The following is a 25,658-nucleotide window of genomic DNA, read 5'->3' on the forward strand; positions in this document are numbered from 1 at the left end:
CCCTGCCCTCTACACACATAACACTTGGGCAGGCATGCACCTCTTCTGAGGACCCTTCTTCTGGTCCAGCTACATGAGGACTTCCATCCGTGCTTCACTTAGGGAAGGAGTGAGCATGATAGGCCACATCCCACCATAAAGAGATCACACCTCACACAGGGCAGGAAGCAACCTAAGGGGAGCTTCATGGCAATACTGCATCACTCTGGAGGCAGGAATGAATCCCAGTACAAACCTACCTTACACAGGCCTCCAACCTTTGGGATAGGCAAGAAAGTATCATGAACTCCTCCCTCAATTCTGCTGACCGTTACTGCGACCCTATACCTTACAGAAAGCCACCAAAGCTGGTGGGGTTGACAGACTGACAGACACCAGCAAATACACGGGATCCCACAAGGAACGATTTGATGAGAGCGGCAAGGGGAAAGGGCTTGCTGGCCGTGAAGACTTGACTGACAACAGTGGATATGTTGGGGCCTACAAAGAAGCTGGCACCTATGACAAGAAACACTAGTGGTGGCAGTGCACCTGAGAGAGCCGTGCAGCCTGTCACTCTCTGTAGCCTGGGAGGGAAGCCATTAAACACCTCTCACTCATTGCACCTTGGCTTCTTTGTGGATGTGTGTGTTACTCCTGGGGAATTCTGCATCATTCCATGTATTCATGGTCTGGGCATATTTCTTTGCTTTCCAACAGAAAAAAAATGACTTCTGACAGGGAAACAAGGAACCCTAAGACAGTGGTAGACAACCAGTTTGAGACCAAGAGCCAAAGTAGCTGTGGAAAGCGGACAAAGAGCCACATATTATATATTTATTTTTATATATCTATATATACCCTGATAAAGATGAAATTACTTGACGTGAATCTGGAGAGGAACCCTTCAGCCTGCTTATTAGCTGGAATTGCACCCCTGTCCCAGGAGCTCCTGCACCCGCTTATCCCTGGGAGTCACTTGGTCCTCCTGTCCAGGAGTCCTACCAGCATGACCCTGCCAGCTATGCCACAGACCCACACAGCAATGTGCCCCCTCCCGCAGCCCCCACGCTGTGGCTTCTGCACTGGTGGGGTAGGAAGCAATGGGCAAGGAAGGGGCGGCAATTGCTGTGCCCTAGGCAGGCAACCCACCCAGCACCTCTCCAGCCCAGACTGCCCTGAGCCCCATCACAGTTATCCCCAGGAGGCAGGAGCCAGGACGGTGCTAGGAGCACACTGGGGAACAGCAAACCCTCCTCCCACTCCTCACCTCCTGCCTCTCCCAACCTCATCCCCATAGCTAAGTGGAAGCAGACACTGCCCCCCCCCCCAGCCCAGTAGCAGTACCAGTAACCACAACAGCCCCCGATGCAAGGGTGAAGCAGGGACCTGCAGCCCAGTCTACAGCCCAGTCTGGGGCTCCGATCCCTCTGCAGCGCTGAAGTCCACAGCTGCTTAATCCCCTGTGTCCTTGTGGAAGGGCTCGATGGCAGGGAGAGAGATTTGAAAGCCCGCAGCCTAGATCCAGAGTTCACCGCATCCGAGCCCAGTGTTGTCCGCAAAGTCACCTCGATCCCCTCAACCCCCCACTGCATCAGTGTCACTCTCTCCACCAGCGTCTACCACTCGCTCAGTCCCCTAAGCATGTCCCTCTTCTAATTCCCTAATAATCCCCACAATATCGTAATTCCCTCATCTCGCCCCCAACGCCTATTAATCCTGCTTGCCCGAGTATCCCCATCCTTAGTATATCCATCACCCCAGTAGCCTCACTCCCTAGAACTCTCCCATCCACCCAATCAATGCCCCCCCCACCATCTCTCAACCACCCCTTCTCTAATCCCTGACCAATTCCCTCCTCTTGCCCCCAGACCTGCCCCAGGTGCACCACTGTCCATCCTTTCCTGCCCCCGCCCCCAACAATGTCTACACTACAGTGAGCTGGTGACAAAAGTCACTGTCAGCAGATATCATCCAACAGACTGGCTCTGCCTGAGCATGGCCACACACAAAAGTGGAGCGAAAAAGTGACAGTGACTCTCTCTATCGACAGTGTGGCCAGACTGCCTGGCCCACGCTCAACAGACCGGCCGAATGGAAGCACAGCAGACTTTTGATCCAGGCTATGGCTACAGTAGAAACATTTGGTGACATAAGTTACTGTTGACAGTGAAATCTCGCTGGAACCTCTGCTGACAGATTGCTGCTACACACAACTTGCTCTGTTGAGAGCGATCCGTCAGGCTGCACTTCCCTCAAGTGACAGGATGTGGGCCGGCAGCTCTACAAACCAGGCTGCCAGGGAACTGGAAGCCCTCTCTGGTGACTGAAGTAGCCACCCTGCACTGTACTCTATCAACAGCGAGTTATGCCTCAACTTTTTGAAGAATAACTCTGTCGAGGCAAAAGCAGAGTTCTGTTGACAGAATACTCCAGTGCAGACACAGCCCCAGAAACCCTGTCTGTCACCAGAGCCCCTTCCACCCTGGATTGTCCATCTGGCTTTTAGGTCAACAGCTACTACCAAGAAAGGTGTTCTGCCTTGTGGGGCAGAGGCAGAAGGCTGTTGACAGATGTGATGAGTTCTGGCAACAGTACAGTGACAGAATGCATTTTTAGTATGGATGCCCCATAAGGTATTGCCAAAAACCAGTATTTTTGTCAACAAAACTCTCTAGTGCAGACATAGCCATCGGGAATTAAAAAAAACTACTGCCCATTCTGCATCAGGACTCACCAAGTCATTCTTGCAGCCTTGGCTGGGCTGTACCACATGGCTGCCGAGCCGGGGAGGGCATCAGAGGTCTTCACAGAGGTAGGGAAATGCAAAGGCAAGCGGCAGAGCCTACCACCCTGCTAAGCACATGGTCTTGTCCAGCAGCTCCCTGAAGGGTGTAGGTATCCTGGGGGGCCATTCACATCTGCTGCTGCTGTATATGCTGCACAGGGTTTGCACCTGTTCCCAGGACTAGTGAAACGTGAGCCTGGCTCTGAGCAGGAGCCTTGTCTTTTTTGATGAAAGAGCCACATGTGGCTCGAGACCTGCGGATTGGCTGCCCCCCTCCCCCCCGGCCCTAGGAGCACACACAACTCCCGCCCCAGCAGTGCAGGTGTATTGGTTCAGGCTCCTGGAGCAATTGGCAGTGAGGTCAATCGCTGCCAGGCTGGGGCAGAGGCAGGCAGATGTGGGACTGTGCTGGCTGGAGGCTGAGACCCTGTACAAGGTGCTAGCCCTGGCTGGGCTGGGGAAGGATGAGCCTGCCCTTGCCTGGAGCAGCCAGGCCAAACCTGGGTCAGACTCACTCCAGAAACCCCTGCAGGATGCAGGAAACTCTTCACCCCTACTTCCTGTCCCCATCAAACCTCAGCTGTGGTGGAGGAGAGCACTGTACAGGCAGCTGCTCCTCCATCTGCCTGACCCCTATGGCTCTGGACCCCTCTACCCAGATTCCACCAACCCAGAGCCTTCCCTACCACACCGAGAACCCCATCTACTTAGCTCTCCCAGCCAACGCGCCACCCCGCTGAGGTTCATTCCTGTATCCTGAGCCCCACACCCTGGCTGAGCCCCTGTACTTAAACCCCCATTTCAGTGAACTCTCCTGCATCTAGTGCCCGCAGCTAATCCCTCCATACCCAGACCCCTGCCAAGCTCCATCATCTTTAAATCCAGCCCCCACCCCCCCGCTGTGTCCCAACCACCTTCATCTGGACCGTGCCCCCCCACCCCCACGAAGTCCTACTCCCTGCACCCGGAAACCCGCAACTAGCCCATGTCCCTCTGCCACCCACCCCCCACCCCCCCCGCCGCAGGCCATCCACATGCAGCCTTCCCCACACAGCTCCCTCTCACTCTGCACCTGGATTCCCCTACACTTAGCCCCTCCACGCTTGTGGGCTAGGGCTGGGTGTGTGTAGGAGGCGCTGCCCCTCTCCTTGGCAACTTTGGTGCCCGTGCATGGAGGGGCAGAGCCTTGAGCTGTTACTAGGACAGGCCCGGCTCTTGCACTTTATGAGTGATGGGTGCAACCTCACTGCTGGCTTAGTGCTTTGGTGAGGAAAGCTGCAGGGATCTCCCAGACTACAGTTTATGCAGCCCCATTCCCTGCTGGAGCCTGCGTGTTTAATTTGATGACAAATATAACACGCACAATGATTATTTATTTTGCCCAGAATTCCCTCTGGAGTTGTGTAGCTCTGACTCCCAAGTCTACGTCTGCAGCGAGTCAGTAACTGGAGGTGCAACTGTAGGGCTCCCCGCCAAACATGAATAGACCTATCCCAGCTCAATGCAGGACCCTGTCATGGTTTAGCTGCTGTCCAGAGGAATCCTGGGCTGTTTTCAGGCTCATATTTAGCCAAGGTGCCTGCAAGTATGGAGAAAAGAGGAATAGGAGTGCTGCCAGCTGTCTCCTGTAAAGTGCTGCAACGGGGCAAAAAGCCCATGGAAGGAGCTTCTGTCAGTATGAGTGGAGAACAGATCCACCAATGGGCGGGGTGGGGGGCATGTAACTGATCAGAAGCCTTGGTGATTTCAAAGGGCCTGGGGCCATCAGCCACTGCCAGCAGCACAGCAGTGCTAAAGCAGTCTTCCTGCCTGCCCTTGGTTTGTGCTGCTCCTGGAAGCAGCCAGTATGTTCTGGGGGACCCAGGAACAGTGGCCAATGGAAGCTAGAGGGATGGTGCCTGCAGACCGCAGCACACAGAGGACCTTAAATACAGCTGACTAGGAACCTCTGTGAGAGGAGCATTTTGGTCACTTTCAGGAGTTGGCTGAGGTAAGCACTGCTACCCTCCCCACCCCCGCATACCCCTGCCATCCAGCCCAGCCCAGGGCCCACACCTTGCACCCAAACTCCCTCCCAGTGCCTGTGCCCTCCGCCTAAGCCAGCACCCATCATGCCAAACTCTCACAACCAAACTCCCTCCTGGAGCCTGACCCCTTACCCCATCCTGCATGAGTGCACCATCCTTGTAATTATTAATTTTTATTACTACAGCTCCCTTTGCCCCAGAACCCCCTGTGCTAGGCCTTGGACAAACAGAGCAAAAAGCAGCCCCTTCCCTCAGAGCTTATAATTAATAGATGCTTAACTTTGACTTCATCTTTACATAGTATTTGTCTGCAAACATACTTTGAATTTTAAATAGTTTGTGTTTACATATATATGTATATCAATTCTATTTTAAGTCACAGTAGAAGTGTTAACTATTTAATACAATCCTAAACCATGTAATTAAGTTTAATTAAGATAGGACTGAAAAGTAGTTGGAGGTCCCCAAGAGCAAAGCTGAGAAGACCCATACGTTTTTCTTGGAGAAAATATGCAGTAGAGAGAAACATCAACCATATTTCAAAATAGGAGGGAGTAATAAACTAGGAACATATGGAGGAAAATAAAAACCTCAGCCTTGCGTTTTATGGCAGTACTCTGAATAGTCAACACACAGCAGCTGTCCTCAGCACTGCTTGTTTTAGTACGTTATGTCCTGTACAATGCTGCAAGCACAGTACATGTACGTTAAGAGATAATAGGACATTTTCCAGAAACGCTATTGCAGCAGATGAAACAATCATGGAACATTCTCTCTTCACTGTTTGGCAAACCAGTGTTTTGTTTACATGATCAGCAGGCAAGTGCAGTGAGTCCTGTATTTCATAGCTACTTATTCCTCCTTGTCAGCTCTCTTATTTGCTTCCTGAAACAGCTCTAGTTGCCTGATATACTTCACATGCAGGAGTCCATGGGACTCAGAGCCTAGGGGACTGCATGCGGTAAGAGTGGCTCTCAACATGAAGACCCCATTGCCATACTCCTACCATTGCCCCATTCTGTGTGGCAAGGGTGAGAGCCATCGCCCTGGGGCCTGCCCTCAGTGCTCTTTGGGGAGGCTGGAGCCTGTTTCCTGTTCCAGACCAGTGCTTCCTTTCTTCGAATGGGCTGAGAGCTCTTCAGGAGGTGAGAGGTCTCTACACGTCACTACATATGCATATGCACACACAAGCAGAGAGCCGTGCATGAGTTCACCTTCCTGATACTCCAGTGAAATTCTCTGTGGATGGGGGTTCTGACAAACACACTCTCTGTGCCCTCCTCCTCCATTAGGCTTCAGCAGACCATGCAGAAGACTAAGACCCATTTTCACCGAGGACAGCGGTTCCAGCCTTTTCCAGAGGGGGACCCGTTTTAACAATTCAGGAAGACTTGGTGACCCAAGGCAATTCAAAAATGGGGAGAGAGCAGTGCCCTAACTAGCTAATTTTGTGCCTGAGTCAGGAATATAAAATTGCAGCCCCACATGTTTATATAGTCATAGTAGTTATTTCATAGCAAAATGAAGTACATTAATAATAATTAAATAACACTACATTTATTATAATTTAATTATTGGTTTATTATTACAGGTGATTTGAGTTGTGGTGGGGTAAACACCCTCATCCTCAAATCACTTCCCCCCAATATGTTCCCCAAGCTTAAACCCCACACTCAGAGGCTGGAGGTGCTGGGGGCGGGGGGCCACACTTGGGCTGGGTGAGTCTCACTCAGGGGCTGGGGGGAGATACAAACAAAAAATGAAAACTCACAGATCAGCTACATAGAACAGAAGTGGGGGGCAAAAGGGAGGAGGGAGTGGGGCACACTTACTGCAAGAGTCTATGAAGTGGCTTGCCTGGGATGGCTATGAATATCAAAGGCAGAGAAGCTGTCGTAATGCACAATTGCTTCTCTGTTGATAGAGAGAGCTGCTTGATATGGCAGCATTAAGGAGCGGCAAATGGCTTCTTTAAGAGCCACATGCAACTCTGAGCTGCTGGCGACCCTTAAGAAAGCTCATCGTGACTCATGTTTGGGTCCTGACTGATAGGTTGGGAGTCCCTGATCTGGGAGGAGATCCTTTCAAGAACTACAAAAGACAGCTACATCCCAATCCCTCTCAGTCTTCAAACTATCACTTCTTTCAACATGCTTGAGATTCTTCTAGCATCACACAGACCTTTGACCCTCTGGATGAACAAGACAATTTGGACAAAATCCTACTAATGTTAAGAGAAAAGAACACAAGAATACCAGGTGTTCCAGCTCCTCTGATTTCTTAAAAGATGCCCATGCAAAAATGTTGCTCTTAGAGGAAGGAAAAAAAAAAGTGTTGTGGGGATAATCCTTGTATTTTAGTATTGTTGGTAACTAAAATATAACTCTTTCTTCTACACAACATAGGAAACTACTGTTTTTTGCTTTGGATTACAGTGGCAATGGTTCTCAGGATCCTGAAATAAACTTGCAGATTTAAAAAAGATGACCAAAAGGAAGGGCATCTTCTTTTGTCTCAAAACAGCAGTAAACCACAGATTTTGACCCTACAGAAAGCATTTCATTTCCACATCAATTCTTCTGAAAGCCGCAAGCACATAACGGATGGAATTCAGATCAGCCATTTGATTTCCAGAAATATAAATCAGAGGTTCCATTTCGGGATTACTTTACAACCTCCATTCATTGTATACAGATATTTTTTATCAGCACAGAAAGTAACATGTAAGAACTTCATAGGCAGGTATAGCATTGTCAAGATTTCAGAAGGGAACAGTTTGGATGTAACTAAGAAGAATTGCACAATAATCTTCTATGTGTAAAAGTTATGTAAACAACTACAAGAGGGTTTTTTGTTTTATTTTGTTTTAAAAAGCTGGCACAAAAAAGCTGTGGGAGTTATCAGAACTATTTGTGAGCACTCTATCTGTGTTTGTGTGTATTGGAAGGTCTGGTTTGCATTAAAATGGATACAATTGGAAAATTGAGGGTGGCTTTCTGATGCATTACTCAATACTTTATCCTTTAACCTAAATTGTGCAGCACTGTACCACTAAGAAGAATCTGCTTGTTGTACTCAGTCTATGCAGACACCATGAACAAGACAAGAATATCAGATTTATAAGCTATTGTATCTAAGCCCTTTGGTTTTCTGTGAGTGGAAAGTCTGATTTGTTGAGGAATTTAAAAACAGTAATTGATCAATGCTGTACTTTGTTACAGCACATCAACGGTAAAGCCCACAACTGAATGTGCAAAGAAAAGCAGCTGTACTTGCATTGGGAAAGACAGCAAGAGTCACCCAATATATAATATTGTCTTTGGCCTGGGTTTTTACAATGACATTGCTAAGTGTTGTACAGTAGCTTTGTATTAGAGTGTTCAGAACTGCTACCTAATTGCCAGCAAGTAAGATGCAAACTGAAGACAAATTTTTCCCAACAGTTTGGAAAAAGAGCCTGCTGAACTCTGTTATATATTGAAATTCAACACATTAACACATGGTTTGAACCAGGATGGGAATTTTCTAGGTCATTATAGGGGCTCTTATGCATACTTGGCTTTATCTAATTCTTGACCCTCCCCACCCCAACCTTCTTTCCCTCTACTCTCTGATTTGCTCACCTTGATAATATTTTTCTGATTTGTCAACCTTGATTACTATTTTTGGTTTGCTGTGCCTTAAATATTGAGTCTGTTCTGGTATGGTTATGATATGAAGAACTGGGTCTGTCCCACAAAAGCTCATCACCTAATAAATTATTTTGTTAGTATTCAAAGTGCTACTGTACTGCTTTTTTTGTTTTGATACTATATTGACTAGCATGGCTTTCTCTCTGTTACTACTACACATCACTGTGTGTGTGCTGCTCAGAAAATAGGGGTTTCAAAAGGTATGGTTTAATGTTATTTGTTAAGGACTGTCTGGTATTCAGGTGCATTGCGGCTTTTGAATTATTGACTTTTTTACTGAATTAAAACAAACAAAAAAACAAAAACAAAAACAGGCTCTTCTTGGTATTTTGGTTGATAACCCCTGGCCTAAGGGGATTGTATTTTGGTTTCTTGTTAACCAGTGTGCTGCTACAAAAGCTCACATTGTTACTGGTTTGGGGAAGCTAATAATAGAATAAGCCATCAGCTTTCAGGGGGTGTAGGAGGGGGTGTGACAGATCTGCTTTCATCAGTTCATTGTGAGTTCCTATTCTCAGCTATGACCCTTACCAGGCCTGGTCCATGTGCCCACTTTTATGATTATTTGCAAGGAAATAAGGGAAGCTTGAATTCTGCAACACTTCTTCAGTTAATCACATTCTCTCTCATTCTTGTAGAACCCCTTTCTACCTCCCACTGTATTCCTTCTAAATATCAAGGCACAGTAACTCCTGTTTTGTAGATTGCAGTGTTTCTGGCTTATCTCTGCAGAGCCAGCAGATGGGGCACAACAAATGGGTTTGCCAGAACTGCATTTCATCCTGGTGGCATTGTCTAAACTAGCAAACAAAAGAAGAACCAGAGCCATGGTCACTTGAGCGTCATGTTTAGAAAGTGATTATAAAACGGAAGCTGGCAAAAACGAGAGGAAAAGGATTTGGTCTGGGTTTTTTGGGTCAATTCTGCACATTCACGTTAGGCACAATTAAAAAGTTTCCCTTTCTTCTCAGCATGAGCATCATGGTTTTAGTGATATTGTTATTGTGGAGAAGGAATATGGCACAACTCAGCAATATTTTACTCCAAATGCAGAGAGGAAAACCATCTGAATGCACTCACAGTAGGGCAGGCATGCCTGCACACTAGGCCTGTAAATGTGTATTCAGAGAGTCACCTGCACTCCTAACATTGTGTTTGTTTTAATTTATGTGACGAATTACTTGCTTTGTTTTTGAACCTTTGTTTTGAAAAGAAAAATACAGCCTTTACACCACCTCTTGCATGCCCATTGCTCACTGTCGGGTGCTGGGCAGAAGTAATGGGAGGCTAATGCTGCATTCCTCTGGAGCGTGCAGAACGCTGAAGGAGCATGACCACAGATGGTCTTTGTGCAGCGGTGCCAGGCAGCGGGAGTCTTGCTCCCATTCTCACCCTCACGCAGGCACTCAAGGAGAAGCCACCACTGAAGTCAATTACTCATATGGCAAGCTGAAGTACTTAGGATGCCGGGCAGTCTTTGGTATCTGTATATTTGTACCTGCTGGCTGTAAAGATGTTCATTGAAATGAGAGCTAGGAGTGTGATGGGTCCCATCAAGGCTTGGTGCTCTCTGCAAAAGTGGAGGAGACCGATGGGGAATGTACCAATCTCTCAGCCATTCAGAAAAGTAATTACTAGACTCAGTGATTATTTCAGCAACGAAGGGTCCTGTGGCACCTTATAGACTAACAGAAAAGTTTTGAGCATGAGCTTTCGTGAGCACAGACTCACTTCTTCAGATGCATCAGTGATTATTTCAGTGTATGTTAAGTTGTCTAGCGGCTATCCACTTCAGGTAATAGGTAAGGCTGAGGTACAAGGGAAACAAGAGTGTTTGCTGTACCCTATAGTTAACCTGAGATACTTCTTCTCAATTACTAGCATGCTATTTAATATTATTGCTTCCATTTGTGTTTCTAGAGGCAAGTTCAGTTACCCCAGACCAAAAGGTCACAATTCATGAGGGAAGCAAAAGCAGAGAGTGCTCGGATATGGTAGGAGCCTTCCATGGACAACCAGATGCTCCCATTGATTTAGTTGGGGTGTGCATCCTTCAGCCTCTGAAGGCTAACTGTACTCGAGGTGCTCTCCTTTCCTGTAGTCATTAAAATACCCCAGGGAAATTTTTGCAACAATTAGAGGTGCATGTTGCTAGACTAAATTTATTGCAGAAAATTACATCCTGCAAGGCTCATATTTCCACTCTCCTTTGACTACAATATTCTTTCCTTCTTGCTGTAATTTGAGGGGTGAACAAAGTGGGGGGCAGACCCCTTCAAGGGGGTGTGAAATTTCATAACTGGCCACTGGGGCTCAGGCTCATCCATCTCATGCTGAAATATGTTACTGTGTTTATATATGCACATTCACATTTATATAACAATTAATAAAGTTCTTACTTTCTACCTAGTCATTTTCTTACACCTACCCAAAGATCTTGTTTTCATACAAACATAATTGAAATTTCCATTGGTTTGGATTACATTTGACAGGCTGGGTGGGGCCTCTGCTAACTGAAGGGAGAAAAAGTGGAGACATGTAAAAGTTTGCTCACCCCTGCTCTAACTTATACAGCATCTTACTGTGTGCTCTTAAACAGCTGTTTTGTCTTGTCTTGTCACAGAGCTGGTGGCACCTCAGTGGTGTGGAAAGGACTTGATTATATATTTAGAGAAAAAGGAAAAATGCAAATTAAGTGAAAGGTAGTACAGAAGATACAGTGTTTAGACAATGTGTGTATTAATAGTATTAAATCTATTAAATTACTGCCATCTGCTGGCAAGATGCGTTGCTTACAACTGGATCAGCACCATTCTAAGTGTCAAATGGATTGAGGAATATCACTGACCTTTTAAAAATATAAACAACTAATTTCAGACATTTAATCTGCACCTATTACCTGTTCTAGCTGCAATTACTTTAATTGATGCAATTTATGGATATTATTTTTGTTTCTTAGTTTAAAAAAATCTGCACTTGCTGTATTTCTTATTTTAGAACTTACCTATACCGTGGTGCTTTTTTAGTTTAAGAAAAGAAAAGGGGAGTGGGGGATGAATGACAGGGACCAGATTACAATTTAAGTACCATGATGCAAATGATTAAAACAGATGGTAACTGACATGACACTGAATTATTTACTTTTACCTCAAGGTAATAAATCCATCATTTTGAACGGTGGTATTGAAGTGCATGCGAGAATTCGTCCCTCATCCTGTCTGCATATACAGTCTCCCACAACATTCTTGCCCATAAATTAAGGAAGTATGAATTGGATAAATGGACTGTAAGGTGGATTAAAAGATGGCTTGACAGATGAGCCCAAAGGGTAGTGGAAAATGGCTCAATGTTCAGTTGGCAGCTGGTTTAGAGTGGTGTGCCCCAAGGATCAGTTCTAGGGCCGGTATTGTTCAACATCTTTATTAATGATCTGGATGTCACCCTCAGCAAATTTGCAGATGACAGTAAGCTAGGGGTCCAGGTAGATACACTGGAGGGGAGGGACAGAGTGATCTAGACAAATCGGAGGACTGGGAGAAAAGTAATCTGATGAGGTTCAACAAGAAGAAGTGCAGAGTCCTGCACTTGGGATGGAAGAATCCCAAGCGTTGTTACAGGTTTGGGACTGACTGATTAAGCAGCAGTGCAGCAGAAAAGGACCTGGGGATTACAGTGGATGAGAGGCTGGATATGAGTCAACAGTGTGCTCTTATAGCCAAGAAGGCTAACAGAATATTGGGGTGCATTAGGGAAACATTTCCATCATCTCTGGAGAAATTATTAATCCCCTCTACTCGGCATTGGTGAGGCCACATCTGGAATATTGCATCCAGTTTTGGGGCCCCCAGGACAGAAAGGATATGGTCGCATTGGAGTGGGTTCAACAGAAGACAACAAAAATGATTAAGGGGCTGGAGCACATGACCTAAGAGGAGAGGCTGAGGGACTTCGGCTTATTTAGTTTGCAGAAGAAAAAACTGAGGGGCAATTTGATAGCAGCCTTCCACTTCCTGAAAGGGGGCTCTCAAGAGGATGGAGACAGACTGTTCACAGTTGTGACAGATAGCAGAACAAGGAGCAATGGTCTGAAGTTACAGAGGGAGATATCAGGAAAAACTATTTCACCAGTGGTGAAGCAGTGGAATGAGTTATCGAGAGAGTTTATGGAATCTCCATCCCTAGAGGTTTCAAAGTCCTGGCTTGACATGGTCCTGGCTGGGATGATTTAGGTGAGGTTGATTCTGCTTTGGGCAGGGGGCTGGACTAGATGACCTCCTGAGGTCCCTTCCAGCCCTATGATTCTAACTGTGTCACACAGAATACAAAATTGTGACTGTAAGCAATACAGCTAGGTCAACGTAAGTTGTAGACTTGGCCTGAATAAGAGAATCACTACCTGGCTCAAAATGAACAGACAATCACAGTAATTTGGTAAATATATATTTTCTACCTTATATCCATAATGGTTAGAAAACTGTAAACAAAAGCATAGAGCCAAATACATTTTAAAAAGAACTCTTATTACAACCAAACCTTTTACAAAAGAATACATTTACTTTGTTTAATAATATATTCATTTAATTCACAAAACTTCATATGTTGTAGGACTTTTATAGCAAAGCTAAAAAAAAAAAATCAATAAAACAATACTAATCAGGGTCATCTTCACTTTTAAAAATGGTTTAAAAAGGAAATGGGAGGAGGTAGGGCCACCCCAATTTTTCAAGTTCAGACTGAGCATGTGGATTTGTAACCCTAGTACTTATGTGGCAATAGGGTTTATACCCAGATCTCACTTGTGCTTGATTTACATCCTGTTTGCATCCACGTGGATAACTGAACATGGAGATTCTAAATTGTCCATGCAAGAGTGAGTACTCTAAAAATCAAATAGAGGCCATTGCTAGACAACATGGCCACGCAGAAAAACTGAGGCTGAGATAACTGTTTCAAACAAACCAACTTACTAACTAACCACACTTGGCCTACATTTTCAAAGTGACTACTAATTTTGAATGTCTTTAAATATCAGGTGCCTTTAACAATGGCTTGTTTTGGCCATCTAAAAACCTGAGACACTGAAATCGCTAGTTACTTGAAAATGTAGGCCACTGAGCTTTAATTTAGTACAACAAAACAAATTATCTTACATTAGATCAACAGTACCTACAAATGTTCACAATGGAAACCAAACTTGTATAATTTGTTATTTGAACCATTGCAACTGTTTATTCTATTTCTTTTTCACATGAGAAAAATACTCTAAACATGCTTTAAAAATACCAAGTTAATCCCAAATTCTGAACAGACATACAAATAAGAATATCAAACCTTATACCTTATATTTCAGTACCTTTAAATAGCTGTATTTCCTGTAGTTACAAAATGTGCATCATTTTATGTGCATGCCTATAAATTAATTTGGGGCTGTAGAATGTAACTAAGAATAGTTTACATAGATCTGGAAGGTGTAAACAGCAAGAATTATTTATGATTGAATACAGTGCTCAAAAATTGTATTGGTGTATAGTACTGCACTTAAAAAAAGTGAACACTTAGGCTGAATGTCTGGACAAATTTAAAATGAGACCAGAGAAAAGCACACAACGGAATAATAACAAGAGGAACAGTGTTTTCTTGTTATCTTTATACGGTGCCAGAGATAGTTTGGTGCATTGCAAACAAACAGAAAAACCAAGACACTTTCTTGAAGGGTTTACAATCTAATAGAAGATGAAAGCTATAGCGATATCACAAATATACTGGCATTATGGGAAAGGCAAAGGTAATGAAGAAACTGAGGTGAATGCATCCCTTGGGTGTGGGGAGTTATGATTCCTGCAGAGTGTGAAGTGAAAAACTGGTTGCGCTTGAAATGTCTCATGAGTTCCCTTTTCATGCAGTGATGTTTCTGAGTATATTTTTTATAAAATATTAGTGTGCTGATGCCCACCCACAGTTCATATTCATAAATGGGAAGGGGAGCCATAAAGCTTGATTGAAGGATTAGAAAACATGCCTTTTCACTCAATCTAGTTAGTTTAACAAAGAGAAGGTTAAGAGGTGACTCAGTTGGGGAACAAATATTTGATAATGGGCTTGTCAATCCAAAAGAGGAAGGTGTAACTCAAAATAATGACTAGAAGTTGAAGCAAGACATGTTCAGAATGAAAGTAAGGTGCCACTTTCTGGCAGTGAGCATAATTAACCTTTAAAACACTTCACCAACCATCATTGTAGATCCTCCAATGCAGTGGCTTACAAACTTTTTGGCATCATGCCCCCTTTTTGATTTTTGAGAAACCCTCAGGCCCCCACCACCTCTTCTTTACCACCATCCAGCAACCCTGCTTTTGAAAAAAGTTCAGTTTGTACTCCTATGCATCAAAAGGGAAAAAAAAAAATCACATTGTGTGAGATGAAATTAAAAAAAAAATAAATTTCAAATAACGGCAGTGGTCTCCAATCTTTTTTTTTTTTTTTTTACACACAAAAATCACTTTTTACATGTCAGGGCAAGCCCCAAGATCCCACCCCTTTCTTGAGGCACTGTCCTCTCCATCAATCATTTGCTGTCCCCAGCCCTTAATCTCACAGGGTTGAGACAGGCAGTACGAGTTCTGGGGTGGGAATGAGGGATTTGGGTGTGTGAAGGGGCGAAAGGTGCAAGCCCTGGAAGGGAATTTGGGTGCAGGAAGTGGTGGAGAAGGGGCTGCTGGTTCAGGGAGGGGGCACCAGCCTGGAGAGTGTTGGGCGTCAGGTGGCACGTTGGGGTGCTGAGCAAACCACAGGCTTGTGGATGTGAGGCCGCAGGAGTTCAGGCTGGGCTGTATGAAGGGCTCAGGACAGGGGGTGTTGGGAGCATGATGGGCTCAGGACACATTTGCAGCATGTGAATTGTGCAGTAGAGTTGTGGCAGAAGACTGGGGTGTGATAGGCTCAGGACTGAGGTGTGTGTGGGGGGGTACAGGGGTGTTATGGTGCTGTGGCCAGATGGGAGTGTGGCCCCAATTGGGAGCTTGTTGGCCAGGTTTCATTTTTAAATAAAATATGTCCAACAAATGTTTCAGCATTGTCTTTATTTATGGGAGGCGCGGAGAACCTGTTTTGGGTCAGGAGTCACAGACCTACAAGTCAGGGACCACACAAGTGAGATGCAAAAATTCTCCACCAAAACACCCACAACGCTCCAAGCCCCACTGATGGCCCCAATTGAGATGCCTCTCTCCCCTGGAGAGAGTAGGTAGGACTGAGGTTCAAGGCCTCAGGCCACATTAATTCTTCTGGGGTTCAAAGGTTAGTGGAATTAGTGGGCTCCTCTACACTCGGAGGTGAGGCCAAAAATGAGGGATTCTGTGTGTTGGACAGGGCTGCCAGTGTGTGAAATAGGCATGGGGTGCAGAAGCTAGGTGGAAAATAGAGTACAGGAGCAAGCTGGTGGTAGGTGTCTGGCCAGGAGGCAGGAGCAGGGTGCTGGTGGGCCCCTGGGGCAGGGGCAGGTGGGGCCCTGGGCAGGCTACTCATGGGAGCAGGGTACTTGTAGAGGTCTGGGCAAAGGGAGGTGGACAGCTCAGATGGTACCTCAGGGTCCTGCAGCTGCGCACCAGGTCAGGGTCTCAGGAAGCACGTGCACTGCTTCCCCTCCTCAAACCGCCAGCGTGTTTCTTGAAAAGTCATGTCTGGTGCCCCCGGCAACTTCCTTCTCCCTGCTGCTTTCCTATGTGGGTGAGGGGGAAGAGAGGAAGTGGGAGTTCCAGGTCCATGCTAGGCTGCTCAGGCTGCATATGGCTGCCATAGAGAGAACAAGGTGCAGGAAGTGCACTGCATGAGCATTTGGCACTTGCATGGAACCCAGGGGCTCCTACTCCCCTGCTGCCTCCCACACAGGAAGGCAGCAGGAAGTTGCTGGTGGGCAACAGACCTGGCTTTTCAGAATGCACAGTGGCTGTTTGGGCAGAGGAAGCAGCTCATTCACTTCCTGAGACACTGGTTCTGGTGGGCAGCTGTGAGTCTTCCCCCCTCCATGCTGCAGGAAACTGGAGCTACCTCCATTTTTGCAGGTGATAATGTAAGCGCAGACTCTTTCTTGGGGTGGGGGGACAGATGAGGGGAGCTACGTCGACTCGTGCTGCCCTGGAATTTCTTCACTCCCACCCCCCAAAGGGACTGCACCCTCTAGTTTGGGAACCTATGCTCTAATCAGTGACAATCTTAAAATCAAGATCAGATCTCTGTAAAAGGTATGCACTGGACATTATTTAGCAGAAATTCTATGGCCCATGTTGGACTTCTGAGTAGATCACAACAGTCCCTTCTGACCTTGGAACTTGTGAAAGTTGGCTGGATGGGTGATATGGAAGAGGAGGTATGTGAAAGAGGATGGTAGTGGCTGTGTGGCTTACAACATCATGGAGACTTATAGCCATAAAAGACAATGGAGGAAGATGACAAAGGTAAGACAGAAAAGAAGGCACTCCCATTTGTCAACCAATACTCTCTCAGTTGATGAAGGCACAACTAATAAGTTTAAATACTGAAGTATATTAACTGATGTCCCAAGGATTCTTTCTGCCTATGTGCTTTGTCCCTAGAGAAGTTGGGGCATCCTTAGTACAAACAGAAAGGTGTGTGGAGGGGGAGGATTCAGAGGGAAATGGATGCTTCCTTGTCACACTACCTCTGGTTCCTCTCTTCTGGCATTGCTGCAGAGACTGCTGGGCTTTTTGTTTTGAGAGGATTGCAGTGGCCTAGGCAGAGTTAGGGTATGAACTATTATCAAAACATGCTGTCAAAGATTAATGCATTCCTCGACTGTGAGAAAAAGCTTTATGCAAAGTCAGGGGCACTGGGTCAGCTGCTGGGGCTCAGGCTCATCCATCTCATTAAAAATGTTGAATTATGTTACTGTTTTTATGTCTGTGTATTCACATTTATATACTGATTAATAAAGCTTTACATTCTACACACTTCATTTCTTACCCATGCCAAAAGGGTTTTATTTGATATGCATGTAACCAAAATTTCCATTTGTTTGGATTACTTAGACAGGTTGGGAGGGGACTTCTCATTGCAGTGGGGCACAATGTAAAAGTTTGCTAACCCCTGGTTTCTTATATACTTCTGGGGGACTTCTGAATAATTCTTAGGGTAAGTACCAATAGTGGGGGAAAAAAAACAAGATTTTTAATGCTGGCTCTGTATTCAGATATATGCAGGAAGAGAGATAAGAGAGAAAATATTCAGTAAACTCCCCCTCCCTCTGAAGACAAGGAGGCAGAATGTAAAATAAAACTAACTTCATTCAGTAGAATTCTAAAGATCTATTGTGCTTGTCTTTGCTCCACACAGTGTAGCAATATCTGTTTTTTAAAAGATATTCATGGATTGGAAATTGCACTGAAAGCAAGCAAAGGCAACTACTACAAATGGCTTTGCTTTGAGATTTTGACAGCATGAAGAGCTTCAGCAGTACCGAACTAAAGTCATTATGTTTTCTGAAGCTAAAACTTTTGGCTGTCATTGTCAGAAGAGAGTGTGCAGCAGACCAAAGTGGGCATGAGTTCCACAGTATCCACATTGTTAATGTGAAATGTCATAATAGTAGTTGCGTAGTCTGACCTCAACAGCAGAAAATCCTGGTCGGTCATCAACCCTGTAAGAGGAAGAGAAATATGACTGAGGCATAATTGGAAAGCTGTGAGAGGAAGGGCCTTTTGATCACTCTTTCATCTCCACATAGCTCCCAACTTTGCTGAAGGTTTTTGTAAATGGCCAAGATTATATTATTACAATTACCACCAAAAGGAGTACCCAATGGTAAATGTGATGCATCCAGATCAATCAACCCATCACATATACAGAGCTATTACCTGTAACTATATGTATACAAATACCTGTGCATGAAAGAATAAAACTGCTCCCCTTTACCTTCTACCTCATTTATTTCAGTGGAAAAGTATGGAAGACAGTCCATACAGTGCACCATCTAATAAGAGCTGTGATCCCATCCTGGGATCTGATCTTGTTTCTCATCATCTTTGGGAGCGGTCCTTGGATATGTGGCTAGAATGCCTCCTTCATCCCCTGTAAACTCAGGGGAGCAATCAAATTAAGACAAGTACTTGTGAAATTTACATTATACATGGATCTATTTACTTCAGATGGTTAGAGAATTCCTTTTCAAGCACAAGTGTACCGTCCTTGGCATTTCTCCAGTACACTTTTTTTCACAGATATAGTAATCAGCCTTTTTGTGACATATTTATCAATTATGGCAAACTTAAACGTTTAAGACTTTGCAGTTAGTCCTGACAGAAGCAATTCTGATATGATCAACAACTGCTTATGGCATTCATTGAATCAATCAGGGAAGAGAGTTAGGATGATTAGAAGACACAATCTATATTTCTGTAAAGCTCATTATGTTTGTTGTGGTCTTTAGAAGCGCTATGCTCATAAGGACTGAGGTCTTGCTGTGACATACCATCCACCAAATTCTGCGCTCATTTATTTGAGCTATGTCTACACTAGAGCATTACTTCGATAGAGCATCTTTTGAAAAAGAGATCGAAAGGCGCCCCTCCAATGTGTGGTGTCTACACACGGGCCAGGGCTGGCGCTGTCAATGAATAATGTTGAAAGTGCCATGTGGCATGTTGAAAGGGGCCACCTTGGATATGGAAAAAGAGCATCTACACTTACCAGTGGCCTCTTTCGAAGGAAGGGGCCAGGAAAGCTGGCGGACAAGATCGCACAGCAGTCAAGGCCCTCCGAGGCTGCAGCAAGCTGCTCCTTTAAAAGGTCCCCACCCCAGCACCCTCAGTCTGAACAGCATGAGGCCTGCAGAGTTGCCACAACCCCCACACACACAGTGCCTGCAGGGACAGTGATGGAGCAGCAGCAGCTCGACACCCTGCTAGCTGCTACCAGTGAAGTGGGCACCCTGCTTTCTGCAGCCCTGGTGGCTGTCTAGCAGCTCCTGGCAGGGTAGCCCCGTCCCCAGGGGCAGAAGGGGACTCCTCAGACCATCGGGCCCTCCCGCCCCCCCCCCCATGTGCTCCACCAGCTCTGGAGCCACCCCACCAGCTCTGAGTGGTGGGAGCAACTGGCTGGCAGGGAGGAGGTGCCTCGGGAGCCCAGGATGGCTCTGAGCTCCCAGTAATAGGAACAAGTGGTGGGGGTGGCCCCTGACCAGCTGGCCGAGTCTCAAGGCCAGGCGTAGCCCTGCAGCAACTCCTTCACTTTACTCCTGACATGGTCAGGAGTGCGGGCAGGGTGGAGTAGCTGGTCTCTGGGTATTCGTCTGGCCCTGTTGATTTGTTTTTTTACTTCTCCTGGTGGGTAATTCAGGTTTATGAATACTTGGTAAAGTTCTTGTAGTTTTTGGTCTCTGTCAGTTGGATCAGAGCAAATGCGATTGTACCTAAGAGCTTGACTGTAAACAATGGATCCAGTCACGTGTGCAGGATGGAAACTAGAAGGGTGTAGATAAGTATAGCGATCAGTAGGTTTTCGGTACAGTGTGGTACTGATCAGGCCATCCTTGATACATTTCCTGGACACTACAGTACTAATCAAGGATGGCCTGATCAGTACCACACTGTACCGAAAACCTACTGATCGCTATACTTATCTACACCCTTCTAGTTTCCATCCTGCACACGTGACTGGATCCATTGTTTACAGTCAAGCTCTTAGGTACAATCGCATTTGCTCTGATCCAACTGACAGAGACCAAAAACTACAAGAACTTTACCAAATATTCATAAACCTGAATTACCCACCAGGAGAAGTAAAAAAACAAATCAACAGGGCCAGACGAATACCCAGAGACCAGCTACTCCAAGATCGGCCCAAAAAAGCCAAGAACCGAACACCACTGGTCATCACCTACAGCCCCCAACTCAGACCACTGCAACGAATTATTAAAGACCTACAACCTATTCTTAATCAGGATGCTACACTCCAGAAGGCCCTGGGTGACATGCCTGTTCTCTCCTACAGACAACCTCCCAACCTTATGAGGATCCTCACTAACAGCCGAAGTCTATACCCCAGGAACACCAGTCCTGGAACCTTTCCCTGCAACAAAGCCCGCTGCCAGCTTTGTCCACATATCTTCTCTGGAAATACCATCACTGGACCTAACCAGGTTACTCACAGAATCACGGGCACTTTCTCATGCTCCTCTACTAACATCATATATGCCATCATGTGCCAACAATGCCCAGATGCTTTGTATATTGGACAGACTTCTAACTCCCTTAGACAAAGGGTCAATGGGCACAAAACAGACATCAAAACACTCCAGATCCACAAACCAGTCAGTCAACATTTTAATGGAATGGGGCATTCTGTCAATGACTTAAAGGTATGTGTGTTACTGAAGAGGAATTATCGCACCGTTTTGGAAAGAGAAGTGGACGAGCTGACTTTTATATTCAAATTCACCACATTAACACATGGTTTAAATCATGATGGGAAATTTCTGAGTCACTATAGGGGCTCGTCTGCATACTTGGCTCAATCTAATTCTTGACCTTCCCCCGCACCCCTCCACTCTCTGATTTGCTCACCTTGATTATCTTTTTCTGATTTGTCCTCCTTGCTTACTGTTATTGGTTCTCTGTGTCTTAAATATTGAGTCTGTTCTGGTCTGGCTATGGTCTGAAGAAGTGGGTCTGTCCCACGAAAGCTCACCTAATAAACTATTTTGCTAGTCTTTAAAGTGCTACTTGACTGCTTTTTGTTTTGATAGTGTATAGACTAGCACGGCTTCCTCTCTATTTCTTTCCAAGTAGTGGGACACGGAGCACCTACATGTCCTTTTTCGAAGTTGGACGTCGAAGTGGCGCCCTATTCCTATTTTCTGGTCTGTGGTGTCTAATGCCGATTTCATCTTTGATGTAGTGCACAGCATGCGTAGACATGCCGCGCACTACTTCAAAGTGGTGCCTGCTCTTTCGAAGTGGCAGGTTAGCGTAGACGTGGCTTTACTGACACAAAATGAAAGGAACTTCTCCTGAATTATGCCAATATAAATGAAAACAGAGTTTGTCCCATTGCTTTCATATGTAGAAGATTGTCATCTTTTTGAAATGTACCAGGGATGCCCATAATACTATCTCTGTAGTGTTTTGCAGCAATTTGTAGTAAGTGCTTAGGAATCCAGCTTCTCACCGGGACTGATTTTGAAGCTTCAAAAGCATAAATTTGAATGGCAATTTGAGTTTAAATTTGAAGACGCCAAAAGACTGAATAGCTGTTGAAGTCCACCGCTCTGTCTGATATTTTATGAGATAGACAACATATATGGGGGGAAAAAAAGGAAATATTTTGCATGTTTCCATTTCATGGGATTTTAAATGAAGTATTTTTTTTTTAAAAATTTCCCCCAAAGTAAAATATTTAATATTTCACGTATCTAATTTGCAACCATTTATCACACAGTGCGACAAAAGGAATGCCCAGTTAGGGGTGGGATTTTGTGCTTTAAATTTTCATAATTCAAATGTGGAAAAACTATACAGCAGAAACATGAAACATACTCAGACATTCTGTAAATTTTCAAAACTTCAATATTTAAAAGTTAGAGAGGTTTTCCCTTCCTTTCCCCCCTCCTTACTAACTTTTTCTAAGTTGAGGGTGTTTTGAAAGGGTGAGGGGGTGGAATAAAATGTAGGAGAAATGCAGACTTCAGTCATTTTATTGTATTGGATGGGGAAAGAGGGAAAGCATCTGAAAGCTGGAAATGTTTTTCTTTAAAAAAAATTGAAACAGAACAAAAAAATCTGTTAAAATAGCAAGAGAAATTTGCCCATAAACAATTCTGATTGATGAAACAGTATTTTTTTCCAGAACATTTTTAGGCCTTACTTTTGTAAGCAGCGTGAAAAATATCACATTTGGAATTGAATAAATTGTTTGTTTGGTTGATAGATGGTAAGCGTATACTTATACCACAGCATTTTGTTGTTTGAAAGCATGATGGACTGCCTGAAGTTGGAAGCTTATTTTTTTTTTTTTTTACTTAAAACATCAGCTGAAATGTCTTTTGTTTTCTTTATACACATTAGCTAAGCAGTCTAAGAAACATCATTGTCGGGTGTAAAATGTCACTTTGTACTTACTTATACGTCCAACACAGTTTCATCAAGTCATAGACCTCAGCTGGACAAGCCTCAGGACATTCCATTCGGTCTCCTCTTTCAATCATCTGGGCAACCTCACTTCCTTTCATTCCCTAAAACAGAAAGAGAAAGCCTCAGTTGCAAATAGAGATCATCATCCACTCTCTCACTGGCTGTGCCTACACTAGCACCAAACTTCAAAATGGCCATGTAAATGGCCATTTTGAAGTTTACTAATGAAGCGCTGAAATACATATTCAGCGCCTCATTAGTATGCGGGCGGCCACGGCACTTCAAAATTGACGCAGCTCGCCCCGACGGGGCTCCTTTTCGAAAGGACCCCACCTGCTTCAAAGTCCCCTTATTCCTGTGAGCAGATGGAAATAAGGGGACTTCAAAATTGACGTGGCTTGCCGCCACGCAGCTCGTCCCGACTGGGCTCCTTTTCGAAAGGACCCCACCTGCTTCAAAGTCCCCTTATTCCTGTGAGCAGATGGAAATAAGGGGACTTCGAAGTAGGCAGGGTCCTTTCAAAAAGGAGCCCAGTCGGGACGAGCTGCGTGGCGGCAAGCCACGTCAATTTTGAAGTGCCGCGGCCACCTGCATGCTAATGAGGCGCTGAATATGTATTTCAGCACTTCATTACTAAACTTCAAAATGGCCATTTACATGGCCATTTCGAAGTTTGGGGCTAGTGTAGACGCGGCCACTGAGAATATGAGACATGCAGACACAGCAAACTTCTGAGCCACACTATTATTCATTTGCTCCACCAAGTTTCCACAAATGGGTTGCTGGGGATGACCTTGGCATGAAACAATTGTTTGGTGCTGGAAAATGTAGCTAGTGGATACGCAGGTGTGAGAGTATTACTTTTTACCAACTTAACTGGAGAAAAATACTCACCTTATATGGTTTTTGCCCATAGGAAAAAGCTTCCCACATTAAAACCCCAAAGCTCCAAACATCACTTTTGCTAGAAAATTTGTAGAAATTCATGCATTCTGGAGCATACCACTTGACTGGCCATTTCCCATGACTTTGTGCCTAAAATAAGCCACAAAAGAAAAAGCAGTAAGTGGGACACAATTATAAACAGCACCAATATTCAAATATGCCATGTTGACTGACAATATGTAAACAAATGCCATCAAACTGTTTATAGACACACAAAATAGATGCATGTTTGTCATAAAGAGTCATTTTGCAGTAGCATCTGGAGAGATGTTACTGTGCTAATCGCAGTATTCCACACTCAATGTTCTAAGTATAGAAATACCGTAACTATGACAGTAAACATAAATTTGCCTGCAAATGATTTTGGTTATGTTTTTAGCAGTATCTTTTGCAGGTTTTATATTTAACATTCAATCGATATGTTGCCCTTTCAAAAATAAAGGTTTTTCACGTCAAGTCTCATTCATACAACATGAGATATACTAGCTTAACCTGAGGCTCATACTTGCTAAAAACTCTTTTTAGCTGAAAATCTCCCTGGACCCCTTTTTTCCCCCCTCTGTGAAAAAATAGTTAAAAAAATTCCATGGAATTTTTTATCCCAAACAGATCTATCCAGTCTAGTAAGACATTCCTTTGCTTTAGTTACCTACTTGAAGACACCAAAACAATAGAAAATGTTCTGTATTTTGACTTTTAGAGTAACTCTAGTTCAGCTGAAAATCATTCCATAAAAACATCATCATCATCAAAATTAGATACATTATACCAGTCTTACCTTGTAATAATTCTCATCAGAAGCTAGAGCTTTGGACAGCCCAAAGTCACTAATTTTGGCGTAATGTTGAGTAACTAGCAAAACATTTCTTGCAGCCAAATCCCTGTGTACAAAATTGTTTTCTTCCAAGTATTTCATCCCCATGGACACCTGATGCACCAGCTCTGTTATATTCTTTTCCTTGATATATCTGAAAGTCATAATTGGGTTGGTAAGCGGTCAGTAGTTCATTTTCATGACTTTTAATGGTGCCACAGTACAAATTAATTAAATCACCTTCCCCACATCATGTGGGTCATCTTGTTCATTTATATTATAATAAAAAACTTTAATTAGAACAGATGACGAAGTACCTCTTGAACAAAAATAACAGTGGCATGCTCACAACAGGCTACCGACTAGGGGACATCTGGAAAGTGTGGCAGTTTTATCAGAAAATGTTCAATACATAAGAGTCTTACAGTAAAGCATGTTCCCTGTAAGCTGTGTGCTTTTGAGGCCAGTCAGGAGAGAGTCAAATGCTGACCAGCTGATTAGCAGAGAACCCACAGCTCCATTTTTTGCTTCTACTGGTGGTGTACATAGACACGTGCCTCAGTGCCCATAAACATTTATTGTGCACATGGATGGAAAAGATTAGTGGGAACATTGACTGCCCCTCCCGCCACCCTGTGTAGATTGAAGAAAAGAGCCTACTTTCATTGGTGCAAATTTTCTGAAAAAACAACACCTCATCTTCGTCCTTTTTTGTTTTTGTCTTTTGCTTTTTTTGATAAAACCTTATAAAAACCATCCTCAAGGCAAACATACCGGTTTTTCTGCAAAAATTTGTTCAATGGTCCAAGTGCTGCCATCTCCATTACTAACATCCAAGACTCAGCTTCACATATGCCTATCATTCGGACTATATATGGGTTATCCAGCTGCTGCATTACATTTGCTTCTCTCAGCAATTCATCTTTTATGGTTGGATCATTGTTCTCATTCTTCAGAATTTTCACAGCTACTGGCTTGGCACCCCTATAAAAGTGAGTCCAATTGTGGGACAACTTGCAACAAAAATGTTAACTTGCACGTACACATAAACTTCTCAAGTGTTACCATACATGGACATTCACACTTCTAGACTTATAGCAAAGATTAGACATGGTGATACAATTGGGACTTTTGAATTCTTTTTGGCACGGAAAGGCAAAAAAGTATAAGAGCCTCTCTTACAGCAGTTGAAGACAGCTCAAAGAAAGACAAAATCGAAGAAACCATAGAAAAATGTGTGCAACGTCAAAACACACTGGGCAAGATCCTCAC

The 25,658-nt window shown here is 44.4% G+C and overlaps 2 protein-coding genes across 9 annotated transcripts in view; one reads left to right on the plus strand and one right to left on the minus strand.

Annotated features, from left to right (window-relative positions):
• LOC142013544 (tubulin polymerization-promoting protein family member 2-like) overlaps nt 1–541 on the plus strand; it is a 142,662-nt gene extending 142,121 nt beyond the window's left edge. For all 8 annotated transcript variants that reach the window (XM_074995052.1, XM_074995054.1, XM_074995051.1 and 5 more), the window contains one exon: nt 335–541. In XM_074995052.1, coding sequence (XP_074851153.1) covers nt 335–517 — 183 coding nt within the window. In that variant the 3' untranslated portion in view covers nt 518–541. The remainder of the gene's footprint in view (nt 1–334) is intronic.
• A 12,394-nt stretch (nt 542–12,935) lies between these two features.
• Nucleotides 12,936–25,658, minus strand: part of SYK (spleen associated tyrosine kinase) — an 84,956-nt gene continuing 72,233 nt past the window's right edge. Inside the window, exons 10-14 of the mRNA XM_074995060.1 lie at nt 25,161–25,370; nt 24,351–24,540; nt 23,522–23,662; nt 22,616–22,728; nt 12,936–18,138 (exon numbers count right to left, since the gene is read on the minus strand). Coding sequence (XP_074851161.1) covers nt 18,066–18,138; nt 22,616–22,728; nt 23,522–23,662; nt 24,351–24,540; nt 25,161–25,370 — 727 coding nt within the window. The 3' untranslated portion in view covers nt 12,936–18,065. The remainder of the gene's footprint in view (nt 18,139–22,615; nt 22,729–23,521; nt 23,663–24,350; nt 24,541–25,160; nt 25,371–25,658) is intronic.

Source organism: Carettochelys insculpta, chromosome 5, assembly GCF_033958435.1.
Source record: "Carettochelys insculpta isolate YL-2023 chromosome 5, ASM3395843v1, whole genome shotgun sequence".
Taxonomy (NCBI): Eukaryota; Metazoa; Chordata; order Testudines; family Carettochelyidae; genus Carettochelys; species Carettochelys insculpta.